The sequence below is a fragment of the Ornithorhynchus anatinus genome, chromosome 5, assembly GCF_004115215.2.
Source record: "Ornithorhynchus anatinus isolate Pmale09 chromosome 5, mOrnAna1.pri.v4, whole genome shotgun sequence".
NCBI lineage: Eukaryota > Metazoa > Chordata > Mammalia > Monotremata > Ornithorhynchidae > Ornithorhynchus > Ornithorhynchus anatinus.
Window position 1 is genome coordinate 80,015,499 of NC_041732.1, and position 17,001 is coordinate 80,032,499.

The 17,001-nt window shown below is 49.4% G+C and overlaps 1 protein-coding gene across 1 annotated transcript; it reads left to right on the plus strand.

Annotated features, from left to right (window-relative positions):
• Positions 1-7,204: 7,204 nt before the first annotated feature.
• LOC114812219 (small vasohibin binding protein) lies at positions 7,205-16,452 on the plus strand. The gene is made up of 3 exons (XM_029066179.1): positions 7,205-7,292; positions 7,634-7,783; positions 15,313-16,452. The coding sequence occupies exons 2-3, from the start codon at positions 7,670-7,672 to the stop codon at positions 15,397-15,399; spliced, it is 201 nt and encodes a 66-aa protein (XP_028922012.1). The 5' UTR covers positions 7,205-7,292; positions 7,634-7,669; the 3' UTR covers positions 15,400-16,452.
• The last annotated feature ends 549 nt before the right edge of the window (positions 16,453-17,001 follow it).

The window sequence follows — 17,001 nt, forward strand, 5'->3', positions numbered from 1 at the left end:
CTTATTATTATTATCCCTGTGGATCATTATTATTATTATATGCAGTTGTACTTTTACTCTATATTTTTTAATGGTACTCATTAAGTGCTTATTATGTGCGAGGCACTGTTCTAACCCCTGGGGTAGAAACAGGTTAATCAGGTTGGATACAGTCCCTGTCTCAGAAGGGATTCACAGTCTACGTAGGAGGGAGTAGGATTTCATCTCCATTTCACAGATGGGGTAACTGAGGTTGGGTTAGGTTTCTGGAAAATGCTTAAATGAGGCTCTGTTCCAGAACCTCTGGAAAAGTCCAGAGTCCTTTACGTAAAAGTCCTTTACATGCTACACACTGAATTGATAAACATCACTAGACTATGGTTTCACTTAAAAGCACATCGCAGTGTTAAGTGAGTCACGGGGTTTCGATTATGAGTCAGTGAGACCTCGTGATTTCAGTCTATTCCCCTTGACTGTAAGCTCGCTGTGTTCTATTTTCTGTTGTTTATTTATTACTGTTTATCCTTCTATTGTACTCTCCCAGATGCTTAGTACACTGCACGCAGGAAGTGCTCAATAAATCTGACTGAGTTTTTGCCAGAGGCTGATTAAGTAGTTTGTTCTACTGATGTGATAATGGTTTGCAACTTCGGCGAAGAATTTTTACAGCTTATCTCGCACAACAATCGATTTGTATGTATTGAGCACCCCTTTACTGAACACTCTTTACCGTCAGCTTTAAAGCACTCAATCACCTTGCCCCCTCCAACCTCACCTAACTACTCTCCTGCTACAACCCAGCCGGCACACTTCGCTCCTCTAATGCCAGGCTTCTCACTGTACCTCAGTCTCGTCTATCTCGCCGTCGACCTTTCATCCATCCGCATCCTGCCTCTGGCCTGGAACGCCCTCCCTCCTCATATCCTACAAACCGCCCCTCTCCCCACCTTCAAAGCCGTATTAAAAGCACACATCTCCTCCAAGAGGCCTTCCCTGACTAAACCCTCATGAAGCAGCGTGGCTCAGTGGAAAGAGCCCGGGCTTCGGAGTCAGAGGTCGTGGGTTCGACTCCCGGCTCTACCACTTGGCAGCTGTGGGACTGTGGGCAAGTCACTTATCTTCTCTGGGCCTCAGTTCCCTCATCTGTAAAATGGGGATTAACTGTGAACCTCACGTGGGACAACCTGATCACCCTGTATCTACCCCAGGGCTTAGAACAGTGCTCTGCACACAGTAAGTGCTTAACAAATGCCAACATTATTATTATTATTCATTCAGTCGTATTTATTGAGCGCTTACTGTGTGAAGAGCACTGTACTAAGCGCTTGGAAAGTACAATTCAGCAACAAATAGAGATAATCCCTACCCAACAATAGAGAAGCAACACAGCATAGTGGATAGATCCTGCCTCCGCCACATGTCAGCTGTGTGACTTTAAGCAAGTCACTTAACTTCTCTGTGCCTCAGTTACCTCATCTGTAAAATGCGGATTAAGACTGTGAGCCCCACGTGGGACAACCTCATTACCCTGCATCCCCCCCAGAGCTTAGACCAGTGCTTTGCACATTGTAAGCGCTTAACAAATACCATTATTATTGGTAAGCATTACTATTATTGGGAAGCATTATTATTATTATTGGGAAGCAGCGTGGCTCAGTGGAAAGAGCCTGGGCTTCGGAGTCAGAGGTCATGAGTTCGACTCCCAGCTCTGCCACTTGTCAGCTGTGTGACTGTGGGCAAGTCACTTCACTTCTCTGGGCCTCAGTTCCCTCATCTGTAAAATGGGGATTAACTGTGAGCCTCACGTGGGATGACCTGATTACCCTGTATCTCCCCCAGCGCTTAGAACAGTGCTCTGCACATAGTAAGCGCTTAACAAATACCAACATTATTATTATTATTATTAACTTCTCTGTGCCTCAGTTACTTCATCTGTAAAATGGAAACTAAGGCTGTGAGCCCCACTGGGCCCCGATCACCTTAATCGCTTAACAGATACCATCATTACTATTATTATTACTAAGCGCTTGGCCCATGTGAGGCAGGGACTGCTTCCAGCCCAATTTGCTTTATATCCCCCAGCGCTTAGAACAGTGCTTGGTACATAATCCGCCCTTAACGAGTACCGTCGTTATTATTATTTCCTTTCCTCCCACTCTAGAAGGCAAGACCGGGGTGGGCAGGGAATGTATCTACCAACTCTGCTGTTCTATCCTCTTCCAAGAGCTCAGTATGGTGCTCTGCACATGGCAAGCCCTCAATAAATGGAGAAGCAGCTTGGCTCAGTGGAAAGAGCACAGGCTTGGGAGTCAGAGGTCATGGGTTCTAATCCCGCCTCCGCCACCTGTCAGCTGTGTGACTTCGAGCAAATCACTTGACTTCTCGGGGCCTCAGTTATCTCATCCGTAAAATGGGGATCGAGACTGTGAGCCTCACGTGGGACAACCTGATTACCCCGTATCTACCCCGGTGCTTAGAACAGTGCTCGGCACGTCGTAAGCGCTTAACAAATACCAACATTATTATTATTATAATATGATTGATTGATGGTTGGATGGATTGAGTGATGGATTGATTGATGGACTGATTAGAGCAGCAGCGCGGCTCAGTGGAAAGAACCCGGGCTTGGGAGTCAGAGGTCATGGGTTCTGATCCCGCTCTGCCGCTTGTCAGTTGTGTGATTTTGGGCCTGTTACTTAACTCCTCTGGGCCTCATCTAATCCCAGCTCCACCGCTTGTTAGCTGTGTGGCTTCGGGCAAGTTACTTAACTTCTCTATGCCTCAGTGACCTCATCTGTAAAACGGGGATTAAGACTGAGCCCAAGTGGACAACCTGATCACCTTGTATTCCTCCAGGGCTTAGAACAGTGCTTCGCACATAGTAAGCACTTAATAAATGCCATTATCATTATATTGAAATGGGGATGAAGACTGTGAGCCCCACGTGGGACCTGATCACCTTGGATTGCCCCAGGGCTTAGAACAGTGCTTTGCACATAGCCTTAGTAAATGCCATTATTATTATTATTAAAATAGGGATGAAGACTGTGAGCCCCACGTGGGACAACCTGATCATCTTGGATCGCCCCAGGGCTTAGAACAGTGCTTTGCACAGAGTAAGCGCTTAGTAAATACCATTATAATTATTAAAATGGGGGTGAAGACTGAGCCCCACGTGGGACCACCTGATCACCTTGGATCGCCCAAGGGCTTAGAACAGTGCTTTGCACACAGTAAGCACTTAATAAATGCCATTATTATTATTGAAATATGGGTTGAAGACTGTATTGCTATCTTGATTCTATTTACTGCTATTTTTTTTGTCCGTCTCCCCCGATTAGACTGTAAGCCCTTCAATGGGCAGGGACTGTCTCTATCTGTTACCGATTTGTACATTCTAAGCATTTAGTACAGTGCTCTGCACATAATAAGTGCTCAAAAAATACTATTGAATGAACAACCTGATGACCTTGGATACCCCCCAGCGCTTAGAACAGTGTTTTGCAAGGAGTAAGGGCTTAACAAATACCATCATTATTTTTATGGACTGATTGATGGACTGGTTGATGGATTGTGGTTCGCTCCCCTCCCTGCTAACGGTAGGGTAGCATGGCTCAGTGTAAAGAGCCTCGGCTTGGGAGTCAGAGTTCATGGGTTCGACTCCCTGCTCTGCCACTTGTCAGCTGTGTGATTGTGGGCATGTCACTTCACTTCTCTGTGCCTCAGTTCCTTCATCTGTAAAATGGGGATTAACTGTGAGCCTCATGTGGGACAACCTGATGACCCTGTATCTACCCCAGTGCTTAGAACAGAGCTCTGCACCTAGTAAGTGCTTAACAAACACCAACATTATTATTATTACTAACTGTGAGCCTCACGTGGGACAACCTGATGACCCTGCCTCTCCCCCAGCACTTAGAACAGTGCTCTGCACCTAGTAAGCGCTTAACAAACACCAACATTATTATTATTAACTGTGAGCCTCATGTGGGACAACCTGATGACCCTGTCTCTCCCCCAGCGCTTAGAACAGAGCCCTGCACCTAGTAAGCGCTTAACAAACACCAACATTATTATTATTACTAACTGTGAGCCTCATGTGGGACAACCTGATGACCCTGTCTCTCCCCCAGCGCTTAGAACAGTGCTCTGCACCTAGGAAGCGCTTAACAAATACCAACATTGGTCACACCCTCGATCTCGTCATCTCCTACCGCTGCACTATCTCCTCCCTCACCAACTCTGAAATCCCTCTCTCTGACCATAACCTTCTCACCTGCCTCATCTCTCACACTCCCTCCCCCTGCACATCTTCGCTACTGCCCCACAGAGACCTCCGCTCTCTCGATCCCATCCGTCTTTCCAATAGCATCTCGCCTCACCTTGCCGCCCTGTCCTCTCTTCCCACTCTCGACGATCGGGTCTCCGCTCTCAACTCCACCTTCTCTACTCATCTCGACTCTCTCGCCCCCCTTTCCCTCCGCCGCTCTCGCTCCACTAACCCACAGCCCCGGATCACCTCCTCCGTCCGCCTCCTACGCTCCTATGCTCGAGCTGCCGAGCGCCGCTGGCGAAAGTCCAAGCACCGAGCCGACCTCACACACTTCAAATTTATCCTTTCCTGCCTTAACTCTGCCCTCTCCTCCGCCAGGCAAAGCTTCTTCTCCTCCCTCATCGACACCCATGCCCGTCACCCCCGCCGATTGTTCCGGACCTTTAACTCTCTCCTTAGGCCCCCTGTTCCTCCCCCTCCCCATCTCTCACCCCTAATGATCTGGCCACCTATTTCCTCACGAAAATCAACACGATCAGGTCTGAGCTCCCCAAAGTCACCCCTCCGCCTCTCCCCTCCCCCCCAACAACCCCCTCCCCTACTTTCCCATCCTTCCCTGCAGTATCCTCAGAGGAGATCTCCTCCCTCCTCGCAAGTGCCACCCCCTCCACCTGCGCCTCGGACCCCATTCCCTCTCACCTTCTTAAAACCATCGCCCCTGCCCTCCTCCCTTCCTTAACTTCTATTTTTAACCACTCGATCTCCAAGGGCTCCTTCCCCTCTGCCTTCAAACACGCCCACGTCTCCCCCATCCTAAAAAACCCGCTCTTGACCCCACTTCCCCCTCCAGTTATCGTCCTATCTCCCTACTACCCTTCCTTTCCAAAATCTTAGAACGAGTCGTCTACAATCGATGCCTAGAATTCCTTAACTCCCATTCTCTCCTAGACCCCCTCCGATCTGGCTTCCATCCCCTCCACTCTACCGAGACTGCTCTCTCTAAGGTCACCCGTGACCTCCTTCTTGCCAAATCCAATGGCTCCTACTCCATTCTGATCCTCCTTGACCTCTCTGCTGCCTTTGACACTGTCGACCATCCCCTCCTCCTCCATACCTTATCTCACCTTGGCTTCACGGACTCTGTCCTCTCCCGGTTCTCCTCTTACCTCTCTGGCCGATCATTCTCGGTCTCCTACGCCGGAGCCTCCTCCCCCTCCCATCCTTTAACTGTTGGAGTTCCTCAAGGGTCAGTTCTTGGCCCTCTTCCGTTCTCCATTTACACTCACTCCCTCGGTGAACTCATCCGCTCTCACGGCTTTGACTACCATCTCTACGCAGATGACACGCAGATCTACATCTCCGCCCCTGTCCTCTCCCCCTCCCTTCGGGCTCTCATCTCCTCCCGCCTCCGGGACGTCTCCACCTGGATGTCGGCCCGCCACCTAAAACTCAACATGAGCAAGACTGAGCTCCTCATCTTCCCTCCCAAGCCCGGTCCTCTCCCAGACTTCTCCATCACCGTGGATGGCACGACCATCCTTCCCGTCCCGCAGGCCCGCAATCTCGGTGTCATCCTTGACTCGTCCCTCTCGTTCACCCCACACATCCTATCCGTTACCGAGACCTGCCGGTTTCACCTCTACAATATCGCCAAGATCCGCCCTTTCCTCTCCACCCAGACGGCTACCTTACTATTACGGGCTCTCGTTATATCCCGGCTAGACTACTGTGTCGGCCTTCTCTCTGACCTCCCTTCCTCCTCTCTCGCCCCGCTCCGGTCTATTCTTCACTCCGCTGCCCGGCTCATCTTCCCGCAGAAACGATCTGGGCATGTCACTCCCCTTCTTAAACAACTCCAGTGGTTGCCTATCGACCTCCGCTCCAAACAAAAACTCCTCACTCTAGGCTTCGAGGCTCTCCATCACCTTGCCCCTTCCTACCTCTCCTCCCTTCTCTCTTTCTACCGCCCACCCCGCACGCTCCGCTCCTCTGCCGCCCACCTCCTCGCCGTCCCTCGGTCTCGCCTATCCCGCCGTCGACCCCCGGGTCACGTCCTCCCGCGGTCCCGGAACGCCCTCCCTCCTCACCTCCGCCAAACTGATTCTCTTTCCCTCTTCAAAACCTTACTTAAAAATCACCTCCTCCAAGAGGCCTTCCCAGACTGAGCTCCTCTTCTCCCTCTACTCCCTCTGCCATCCCCCCTTTACCTCTCCGCAGCTAAAGCCTCATTTTCCCCTTTTCCCTCTGCTCCTCCACCTCTCCCTTCCCATCCCCACAGCACTGTACTCGTCCGCTCAACTGTATATATTTTTGTTACCCTATTTATTTTGTTAATGAATTGTACATCGCCTTGATTCTATTTAGTTGCCATCGTTTTTACGAGATGTTCTTCCCCTTGACGCTGTTTATTGCCATTGTTCTCGTCTGTCCGTCTCCCCCCGATTAGACCGTAAGCCCGTCAAACGGCAGGGACTGTCTCTATCTGTTGCCGACTTGTTCATCCCAAGCGCTTAGTACAGTGCTCTGCACATAGTAAGCGCTCAATAAATACTATTGAATGAATGAATGAATGAATATTAACTGTGAACCTCATGTGGGACAACCTGCTGACCCTGCGTCTCCCCCAGCGCTTAGAACAGTGCTCTGCACCTAGTAAGCGCTTCACAAATACCAACATTATTATTATTATTATTATTAACTGTGAGCCTCCCCTGGGACCACCTGATGACCCTGCCTCTCCCCCAGCGCTTAGAACAGTGCTCTGCACCTAGTAAGCGCTTCACAAACACCAACATTATTACTATTATTAACTTGGGCTTGGCAGGCCCTTGCGCAGGTCCTTCTGCGCCTGCGCGACCGCGGACGCCTACCCCCCCCCCAACCGTGGGCGTCCGCGCGCGCCCGAGCCCCGTGCGCGTTCTCGAGCGGCTCGCTCCCCCGCAGGCCGAGGCAATCGATTTCCGAACCCCCGATCGGCCGGTCCTTCTCCTTCCCCTCCTCCTTCCGCCGCCATTTTGCACCCGAGGTGGAAACCCAGGAGGTGGGAGCCACCTCGCCCGTGGGGGGCGGAGGGAGAGAGAGACGGGGTGGGCGGCGAGGGCGGGACGACGGCAGCTCCAAGGCGGTCGAAGGGGAGGCGGAGTTGGGCCCTGGAGCGGCCATTGACGGGGAGAAGACATTGGTCCCAGACGCCTTTGCGGCCCCTGTTGGGCCCCAGGCCTGACCTGCTTCTCCTCAGGAGGCCGCAGCCGCCTTCTCCCCCCCTTCGCGTCCACCCCAAGCCTCGGGATCGGTGGGAAAGAAAGGAGGGAATCAGTCGGGTCCTTCATGTGATATTAATTAAACGCCTTCCTGTTTTCTGATGTTCCCCCCCCCCCCCAGTTCTGCTGCGCTCCCACCCGGCTGTCGCCAGGAGCCATGGATCCGTCAGTGAGGAGGGAAAAGGCCAAAGCCAAGGAGCCCGTGAACCGGCTGGAGAAGGCCAAGCAGAAGTCAGCCCAGCAGGAACTAAAGCAGAGACAGAGGGCGGAGGTGAGACTCGGGAGGGAGGTGCACGGCCCCTTGAGTCTGTTGATCTTGGTGATGTTGTTTGGCTTCTCTTCTGCCGTCTGTCTCCCCCCCATTATTCATTCAGTAGTATTTATTGAGCGCTTACTAGGTGCAGAGCGCTGTACTAATAACAATGTTAGTATTTGTTAAGCGCTTACTAGGTGCAGAGCACTGTTCTAAGCGCTGGGGGAGAGACAGGGTCATCAGGTGGTCCCACGTGAGGTTCACAGTTAATAATAATGTGGGTATTTGTTAAGCGCTTACTAGGTGCAGAGCACTGTTCTAAGCGCTGGGGGAGAGACAGGGTCATCAGGTGGTCCCACGTGAGGCTCACAGTTAATAATGTGGGTATTTGTTAAGCGCTTACTAGATGCAGAGCACTGTTCTAAGCGCTGGGGGAGAGAAAGGGTCATCAGGTGGTCCCACGTGAGGCTCACAGTTAATAATAATGTGGGTATTTGTTAAGCGCTTACTAGGTGCAGAGCTCTGTTCTAAGCGCTGGGGGAGAGGCAGGGTTATCAGGTGGTCCCACGTGAGGCTCACAGTTAATAATAATAATGTTGGTATTTGTTAAGCGCTTACTACGTGCAGAGCACTGTTCTAAGCGCTGGGGAAGAGACAGGGTCATCAGGTGGTCCCACGTGGAGGCTCACAGTTAATCCCCATTGTACAGATGAGGGAACTGAGGCCCAGTGAAGTCCGCTCAACTGTATATATTTCCATTACCCTATTTATTTTGTTAATGAAATGTACATCGCCTTGATTCTATTTAGTTGGCATTGTTTTTATGAGATGTTCTTCCCCTTGACTCTATTGCCATTGTTCTTGTCTGTCCGTCTCCCCCGATTAGACTGAGCGCCCGTCAATCGGCAGGGACTGTCTCTATCTGTTGCCGACTTGTTCATTCCAAGCGCTTAGTACAGTGCTCTGCACATAGCGCTCAATAAATACTATTGAATGAATGAATGAATGACTTGCCCACAGTCCTACAGCTGACAAGTGGCAGAGCCGGGATTCAAACCCATGACCTCTGACTCCAAAGCCCGGGCTCTTTCCACTGAGCCACACTGCTTCTCTATTATTCAATAGTATTTATTGAGCGCTTACTATGTGCAGAGCGCTGTACCAAGCGCTCGGAATGGACATTTCGGCAACAGAAAGAGACAGTCCCTGCCCGTTGACGGGCTCACAGTCTAATCGGGGGAGACGGACGGACGAAAACAGTAGCAATAAATAGAATCAAAGGGATGGACATCTCATTAACAAAATAAATAGGGTAATAAAAATATAGACAAATGAGCAGATGAGCACAGTGCTGAGGGGAGGGGAGAGGGGGACAGGGGGCAAAGGAGATTAGACTGTGAGCCCGTCGTTGGGCCAGGGTGGTCTCAATCTGTTGCCCAATTGTCAATTCCAAGCGCTTAGCCCAGTGCTCTGCACATAGTAAGCGCTCAATAAATACGATTGAATGAATGCTGTGCACATAGTGAGCGCTCAATAAATACTGTTGAGCGAATGAAAGTGGGAGGCGAATTAAAAGTTTCCTTGCTGACCCCTCCCTTCGGGTGACAGGGAGAAGCAGTGTGGCCAAGTGGGAAGAGCACGGGCCGGGGAATCCCAGCGCTTAGAACAGCACTCTGCACATAGTAAGCACTTAATAATGTTGGTATTTGTTAAGCACTTACTGGGTGCAGAGCACCGTTCTAAGTGCTGGGGTAGATACAGGGTCATCAGGTTGTCCCACGTGAGGCTCGCAGTCTTCATCCCCATTTTACAGATGAGGTCACTGAGGCACAGAGAAGTGACTTGCCCACAGTCACACAGCTGCCAAGTGGCAGAGCCGGGATTAGAACCCACGACCTCTGACTCCCAAGCCCGTGCTCTTTCCACTGAGCCACGCTGCTTATACCAACATTATTATTATTGGAAGGACTTGGTTTCTAATCCCTGCTCTGCTACTTGTTTCCTCCAAGAAGCCTTCCCAGACTGAGCCCCCCTTTCCTTCTGCTTCTCCCACCCTCTGCTCTTCCCCCTTCCCCTCCCTTCAGCACTGTGCATATTTGTACATATTTATCATCCTATTTATTTCGTTAATGATGTGTATATCTCTGTGATTCTGTTTATCTTGATGATGATGTTTTGTTTTGTTCTGTTTTGCTTTGCTGTCTGTCTCCCCCGTTTAGACTGTGAGCCCGTCATTGGGCAGGGATGGTCTCTATCTGTTGCCGAATGGTACACTCCAAGCGCTTAGTACGGTGCCCTGCACATATTAAGCGCTCAATAAATACTATTGAATGAGTGAATGGAAGTGACCTTGTGCCTCAGCTACTCATCTGTAAAATGGGGATTAAGACTGCGAGCCCCAGGTGGGACATGGACAGTGGTCAATCGTGTATCTATCCCAGTGCATAGCACAGTGCCTGTCACAGAGTAAGCGCTCAACAAATTCCATTTAAAAAAAGAGAAAGCTGGAAGTGGAAAATCAAAAGAGAGTGTGTGTGCCTGGGGGAGCCTTGGAGAAAGGGAAGAGCAATAAGAACAAAACGTACGTGTTTTACATGTATCGAAATGTGTGTTTGTGTACTTCACCTGTGGTTGTGGGTGTGGGTGTGGTTGTGATCTTAACATCTGTCTGACTGTGGGCAAGTCACTTCACTTCTCTGTACCTCAGTTCCTTCATCTGTGAAATGGGGATGAAAAATGTGAGCCTCAGTGGGACAACCTGATGAGCATGTATCTCCCCCAGCTCTTAGAACAGTGCTCTGCACATAGTAAGTGCTTAACAAATACCAACATTATTATTATTAACATGTAACAGGTCAGTCATGAAATACCTCTGCCAGAAGAAGAAAAAGGTAGAGCTAAGGGACTCTCCCAAAGTAAAACTGTGCTGTCTGAGCTCTGTCAAATTAAGGGACAAAAAGTGTAAGTATAATATAAATTTCCTTAACAAGGACCAGCTAGGAAAACCGGGAAAGGGGAGAGTGCTTTGCAGAGGGCAGTAATGGTAGACCTAGTCATTTTTTTTCTAACTGAACCCCGTATAGTTTTTAAATGCTTTTTTTTTTCAGAATTTATCACCCAACGAAAGCCCGTTGGCCTTAAATACAAGTTAGCTAACGCTGGCAGCACAACCAGCAGGCATGCTTCTCCAGCTGAACAGTTGAGAACAGTTGTCCATTCCAGCAAGTGTTCTCGGCCAGGAATGTAAGAAGAGTCTCTCTAGGAGGTTTCATCAGTCAATCGTTGGTATTTATTGAGTGCTTAGTGTACGCAGAGCACTATTCTAAGCGCTTGGGAGAGTACAATATAATAGAGTTGGTAGACACAGTCCTACCCATAGTGAGCTTACAGAGTAGAGGAGCAGACAGACATTAATATAAATAAGGGTGATGAAGTACTAGCTAGGACTAAATGGTGTTTTTTGGAAAATGGGGAAGACTTAAGAGTGCTTCATTGTAGAGAATAAGTAGTTGGTAATGGTGAAGAAAAGGAAGTCGGTGCGGATGGAAGAAGGGCTTCCCGCCAACATGCTAGGCAAAAAACGGGTGGGCAGTTATTTTGGCTGGGGGTCACTTTGGCATTTTGGGGCCCGCAAAGGGCAGAATCCTCCTGGCCATCATGGGGGGAGTGAGGGAAAGATTTAAACCCCTGAAGTGCAGCCGCTTCCATCCACAACTAACTGCTCCGATCGTGCAGAAGATGTGATGAGTGACTCCAGCGTGCTGGCACCCGGAGAGCAACGCTGCGTGGGGGTTACCGACAAGCCACCGACGGTTTGGGGGCAAGCAGGTGGCGAAGTGGGAAAAAGAGGGTGCTCTGCCACAAAGAGGTTGGTAGCCCAGATCCAGCTCACGGGCCGAAGTCCATTGGTGGGTCGAATCTGGCCTGCCGACCCCCAGAAACAAGGGGAATGAAGTAAGAGGAAAATAAGGGGCTCAGGGAATGGAGTAACCGGGCAGGTCCAAGCCATGTGATCTTGATCTTTTGGTGGAAGAGTCTTCAGCGGGGAGATGAAGGCAAAAATGGAGCCAGTGGTTTTAGAAGGCTGCTGATAAGACCCAAAGATGACATGGGACAGACACCAGAGAATTAATGAGTAATACTGGTGTCTGCTTAATCACTGCAAAGGGAAATGAGTTCAAGTGTGTAATAGACAATAATAAACATTAAAGAGTAGAACTAGAACTTAAAGATCTTATCAGGACTGAGGCTCATCTGTCATACCTGATAGGAGGGAGACTCCCTCATCAATGCGAATCCAACACAAGTCCCGAGGCTGTAAACTCATCGTGGACGGGGAGCGTGTCTACCAAATCTGTTGTGTTATACTCTCCCAAGCTCTTAGTACAGTGCCTTGCACGTAGTAAGCACTCGAACACATAAAGTGATGACCAGAATGGAGGGAGGGAGTGGGATTATACTAGACCATAAGCTCGTTGTGGGCAGGCAATGTGCCTGTTCTATTGTACTGTCCCAAGCGCCGCACACAGTAAGCGCTCAATAAATACAGTTGACTAGTGGGCAAGAGGATGGGTGAGGTTAATGATGGAAAACTTTCTGGGGGGGTATGGATCTTAAACTGAGACAACTGATCAGGAGGGAGGTGGTGTGGCGGGCAGGAGGGCAGTTTCTGCATAAAGGGTGGCTTGGACAGAGAGGCGGCTTGGAGGCGGGGGGGAATGACTGAGCCGTGCAGACCGAACAGAACAGGAGCTAGGAGTAGACAGGTGGGCGAATCCAGCTGGTGGAGAACTTTGAAACATTTGAATTAGGAGCTGGAGTTGAATCCGAGCACAAAGAGAAAGACAAGTAACGTAGCTGCAGGCTCTAAGTGCTTAGTATGGTACTCTGCACAAACAGTGCTCAGTAAGTACTACTGATTGTAAATACAGGGGAGAGCGAAAGACCCACCAGGAGAAGAGTGGGGATAGGGAAAGCTAGGCATTTTGTGAGACATTCAAAATAAAACATTTTTAAAAGTCCATTCGGTAAGACTTTATTTTTCTCCTGCACCAGATTTTCAGTGACCGCTTCTCTCCCGGCCAATTCGGTCTGTGTTTATGAGGTAGATAGGCCTTTCTTTGTGGAGCGCTAAAATCTGGCCTGGAAGACAGTCTACCAGAACACATGCTTCCTCTCCTTCCCATTCTTAGAGGTCCGTCTGGTCCAGCCAACTCTGGCTCATCTCTGCCCCGAACCGTCCCCACCCAGAGGATGCCCAAGAGGCCGGGGGCCTTGGGTAACCAACCCAGACAGTTGGTCAATTGTATTTATTGAGCACTATGTGCAAAGCACTGTACTTAGCACTCTATAGTAGAACTCTGGGTGCGCCTGAGGGGCCGTCGAGATCTTGGCTGGCATCAGTGGAGGGTAGGACCTCCAGGACTATACCACAATAGAGCAGGCAACTGCCCCTCCGTCTGCCTCTGGACCTGCCCTTGATTAGACTCTCTCCGTGTCCCCACCCAGGACTGAGCCAGAGCCAGCCTAGGAATAAGAAGGCAAGGGAACATTTGCCCAGGTGACCTTCTTGAAAGACTGGATTTTCATTAAAGTGTGAAATGCAGATCAGAACATCTTTTACCAAGTATAGCCACCTATCTAATAGGATTTTTTATTTCTTTGTATGTTTTAATAGTATTTGTTAAAGCGCTTACTATGTGCTAGGCACTGTTCTAAGCTAAGCACCGAGGTAGGTACAAGCTACTCAGGTTGGACACTGTCCCTGCCAACATAAGGCTCATAATTTTAATGTGATTTATTACATATGATTGCCAGTAGATCAGTATAATCTACGTATTGATTACATACATGATGTGGGTGATTGCATATAGTGAAATAATCCTCGTTTGAATTTCAAATGTTAATTATTTTGAAGATAATGAATATGAGCCCGGGTGTATTTGGTTTCTTTGTGCCAGCTCTCAGATTTATTTCAAGCGCTGGCCGTAGGCTTTTTTTGCAAGACTGCACTAAGTGATCTGGTTTGAGCCCTCTGATCCCCATTTCAGAATATTTTGTCCACTCACAGGAAATGGGATCTCTGGATGCTTTTCTTAAGCTTTCTCACTCATCCAGAGTCTTCCCAGTCTGTCCGTCGTAGTTAGATTGCATGTGTTAGTTGTTTAGGCCACCTTTAAAATACAAGAAAAGGATCTAACTCCCTTTCCTAATAATCTTATTACCCAAAGATAAAAGAGGCAGCACGAAGAACAGATAGAACATGACACTTTCTGGGTACAAAGTGATGTGATGGCCAAAGAAACAGTTTTTCATATGCAAGTGAGGTGGGCGCAGCAGAAATATAATGCAGTGGGGTCTTCAAGAAGGCAACCCCGCTTTGTAGTCTCCCTGGCAGTTTTCTTCAAGCCTGTGGGTCAGCAGAAAATTCACCGTTCTTTTGCAAGCGTAGCAAAATTTGGAGAGCTACTATGCACAGTTTTCTGAGTAAGGAAACTATGGTGGGTTTCAGGTAGTCTCGTCTTATGCCGTCGAGTCGTTTCCGACCCATAGCGACACCGGGGACACATCTCTCCCAGAACGCCCCGCTCTCCATCTGCAATCGTTCTGGTAGTGGATCCAGAGAGTTTTCTTGGTCAAAATACGGAAGCGGTTTCCCATTGTCATCTTCCATGCAGCAAACTTGAGTCTCCGCCCTCGACTCTCTCCCGTGCCTCTGCTGCCCGGCACGGGTGAGTTTTGACTTGTAGCAGATGGCCTGCCACTCGCTAGCCACTGCCCAAACTAGGAATAATAATGTTGGTATTTGTTAAGCGCTTACTATGTGCAGAGCACTGTTCTAAGTGCTGGGGTAGATACAGGGTAATCACGTTGTCCCACATGAGTCTCACAGTCTTAATCCCCATTTTACAGATGAGGGAACTGCGGCCCAGAGAAGTGAAGTGACTTGCCCACAGTCACACAGCGGACAAGTGGCAGAATGGAATGGGTAGGCCTCTGCTTGACTCTCCGTCCTGTAGCCGAGACCGGTAGAGTACTGGAAACTCTCCAGGTGTGACCGGAGAGGGCGTTCAGGTAGTAGTAATAGTATTTATTAAGGAATTAATGTGTACAGAGCACTGTACTAAGCACCGGGAGAGATTATACAGGTGGAAGTGAGATACGGAATATGCAAAACACAAAAACGAAAGGCAATAGGGAGCTGAGGCTAGAGAAGCAGAATTTCTCATCGTGATTCAGCTGTTAGATCCAGGTGTTCGATCATATCCTTGAGAGTCTGTGAACCTGAAGCTTCTTGGCTTAGGTTTCCTGGACAACTCTTAAACTTGTGTTTCTCTCTCATTTCTTCCTCCTTCACCTTGGCTTTTAAAAACTTCAGCTGCAGTCTCCTCACTGGGTCTATCACTCACTCCTGCCCAACATCAACAAGCCCTGCAGAGTTCTCCTCGACTGTTTTTTCATAAGAAACACAATGCTCTGTAACCAGTTAAGCTCTCCATAAGTACCATCGATTGATGGTTTCATCTTTGTTTCTCTCTCCTGTCCAGATTTACGCTCTCAACCGAGTCATGACGGAATTGGAGCAGCAGCAGTTTGATGCATTCTGTAAGCAGATGCAGCCTTCCGGAGAGTAAGCCAACCCCAAGAAGGCCCCCGCGTCTTGGGACGAGCCCCATGGGCTAGTTTTCCTAATTCAAGATGGCCAGTTTGAGGCCGTAGAGAATTATAGGCTCAGATTCCTGAACTTTTAAAATCCGCACTCATTTCGTGTATCTACCTGTGATCATCAGACAGACCTCCTGCTCACCGATGGGTTTTATGTCATTCTCTGCAGATGATGGAGGTTTTTTTAAACATCGAACTTTTTGACTTTTTACACGATTGTTTGGATTTGAAAAAGGCAGCAGGAACTTCATCGGTTCTGCTTCTCCGGAGCGGCAACGAAAAAATCTCCTGCCCAGGCCTTAGCTTGGTTGCCCAACTGCAAAGAGTTGAGCCGAAACAAATTCTGGGTTAGAAAGCAGGTGAGGAAAACAGGGTCAAGTAGAGGGAAACTGAGGTGGCATTTTGCCCACCAGCCCTTCATTCCTGGGATGCTTCTACTTTCCCCACATTGTTGGCTCTGCGGATTTCTTGGGGGACGAGAATGTTTACCCCCCCCCCAACCCCCAAGCCAGCTGCAGCTGCTAGGGATGGGATCACTGACCGAAACTCCGGCTTAGAAACTCCAAAGCACCAATTCTTCTGTCTGCTTGGGACTCTAAATAAAGTGGCCACGGCCACAGACCAGTCATTAACACAGCAGGATAGATATTCCAGCTCTCACTTGTCTCTGCTTTTGGGATGACGGCAGCTGTCCCGGAAACCGGCCGGGGTTAGACGTCGTCGACCCGAAAGGAGGTTACAGGGGCGTCATTTTCAGGAATCCAAGCAAGTGTTGATGTGCATGCCCACCATTCTTTGTAGTAGAAACGACGTACTCTAGTTCATATTGCAACTTACAAATGCAGAAAGAAGCCAGCCCGGTCCAGATTTTCTGAATACATTATTGAAAATGGGAAGGCTGCATAATTAGCGTAATGAAAGGTATCGTTTAGCGTCAGGAGGGTGATTATTAAACCGCAAGGGACTAACTCTTCCTGGCGCATTGCAGTCAGGAAGCCCGTATTAAAACTATGAGCCGAGAAGCAGATTTCGTCCGACCTGTACCTTCAACGAGGTTAGGATGTTCGTTCATCGGTGCCACCCCTGGCAAGAACGGGGAGGTGAGGATGGTGATGAATGAATTGCCGGGGAAATTCCTTCTTTTTAAAGAGCTCTCCTGGGTGCAGTAACAAAGAAAGGGAGGCCCCAAACCAGAGTTGACCCCTTGGCCAGGCAAGAATGGCAGGACTCAGTCCTTTTGGGTTTTTCCCTTTCCACAAACAGCTAGCCTCCCTCCGCCAAGTGGCCCTGTCCCCCCACTTTCGACTGTCCCTTCTCCAGGACCCCATGCCCGAGGTAGTATCACCCTGGGTCAGGGTGCAGGCCCCGGCAGCTAATATCTGAGTAGTGAGCCCTCAGTACCGTTCCTTTCTGTAACTTAGCCACCCTAGACCCAGGTCCTCAATGGCAGTTTTTGAGGTCTCATCCCCCTGCCTCGCCCATAGTAGCAATGAAGCAGCCTGGCCTAGCGGCTAGAGCATGGGCCTGGGGGTCAGAAGGACCTGGATTCTAATCCCGGCTCCGCCACCTGT

Bases quoted from the DNA above. Each gene is read 5' to 3' on its own strand.
- LOC114812219 (XM_029066179.1), top strand. From the start codon at position 7,670: ATGGATCCGTCAGTGAGGAGGGAAAAGGCCAAAGCCAAGGAGCCCGTG. The intron at 7,784-15,312 runs GTGAGACTCGGG...TCTCCTGTCCAG, and splicing joins AGCAGAGACAGAGGGCGGAG to ATTTACGCTCTCAACCGAGT.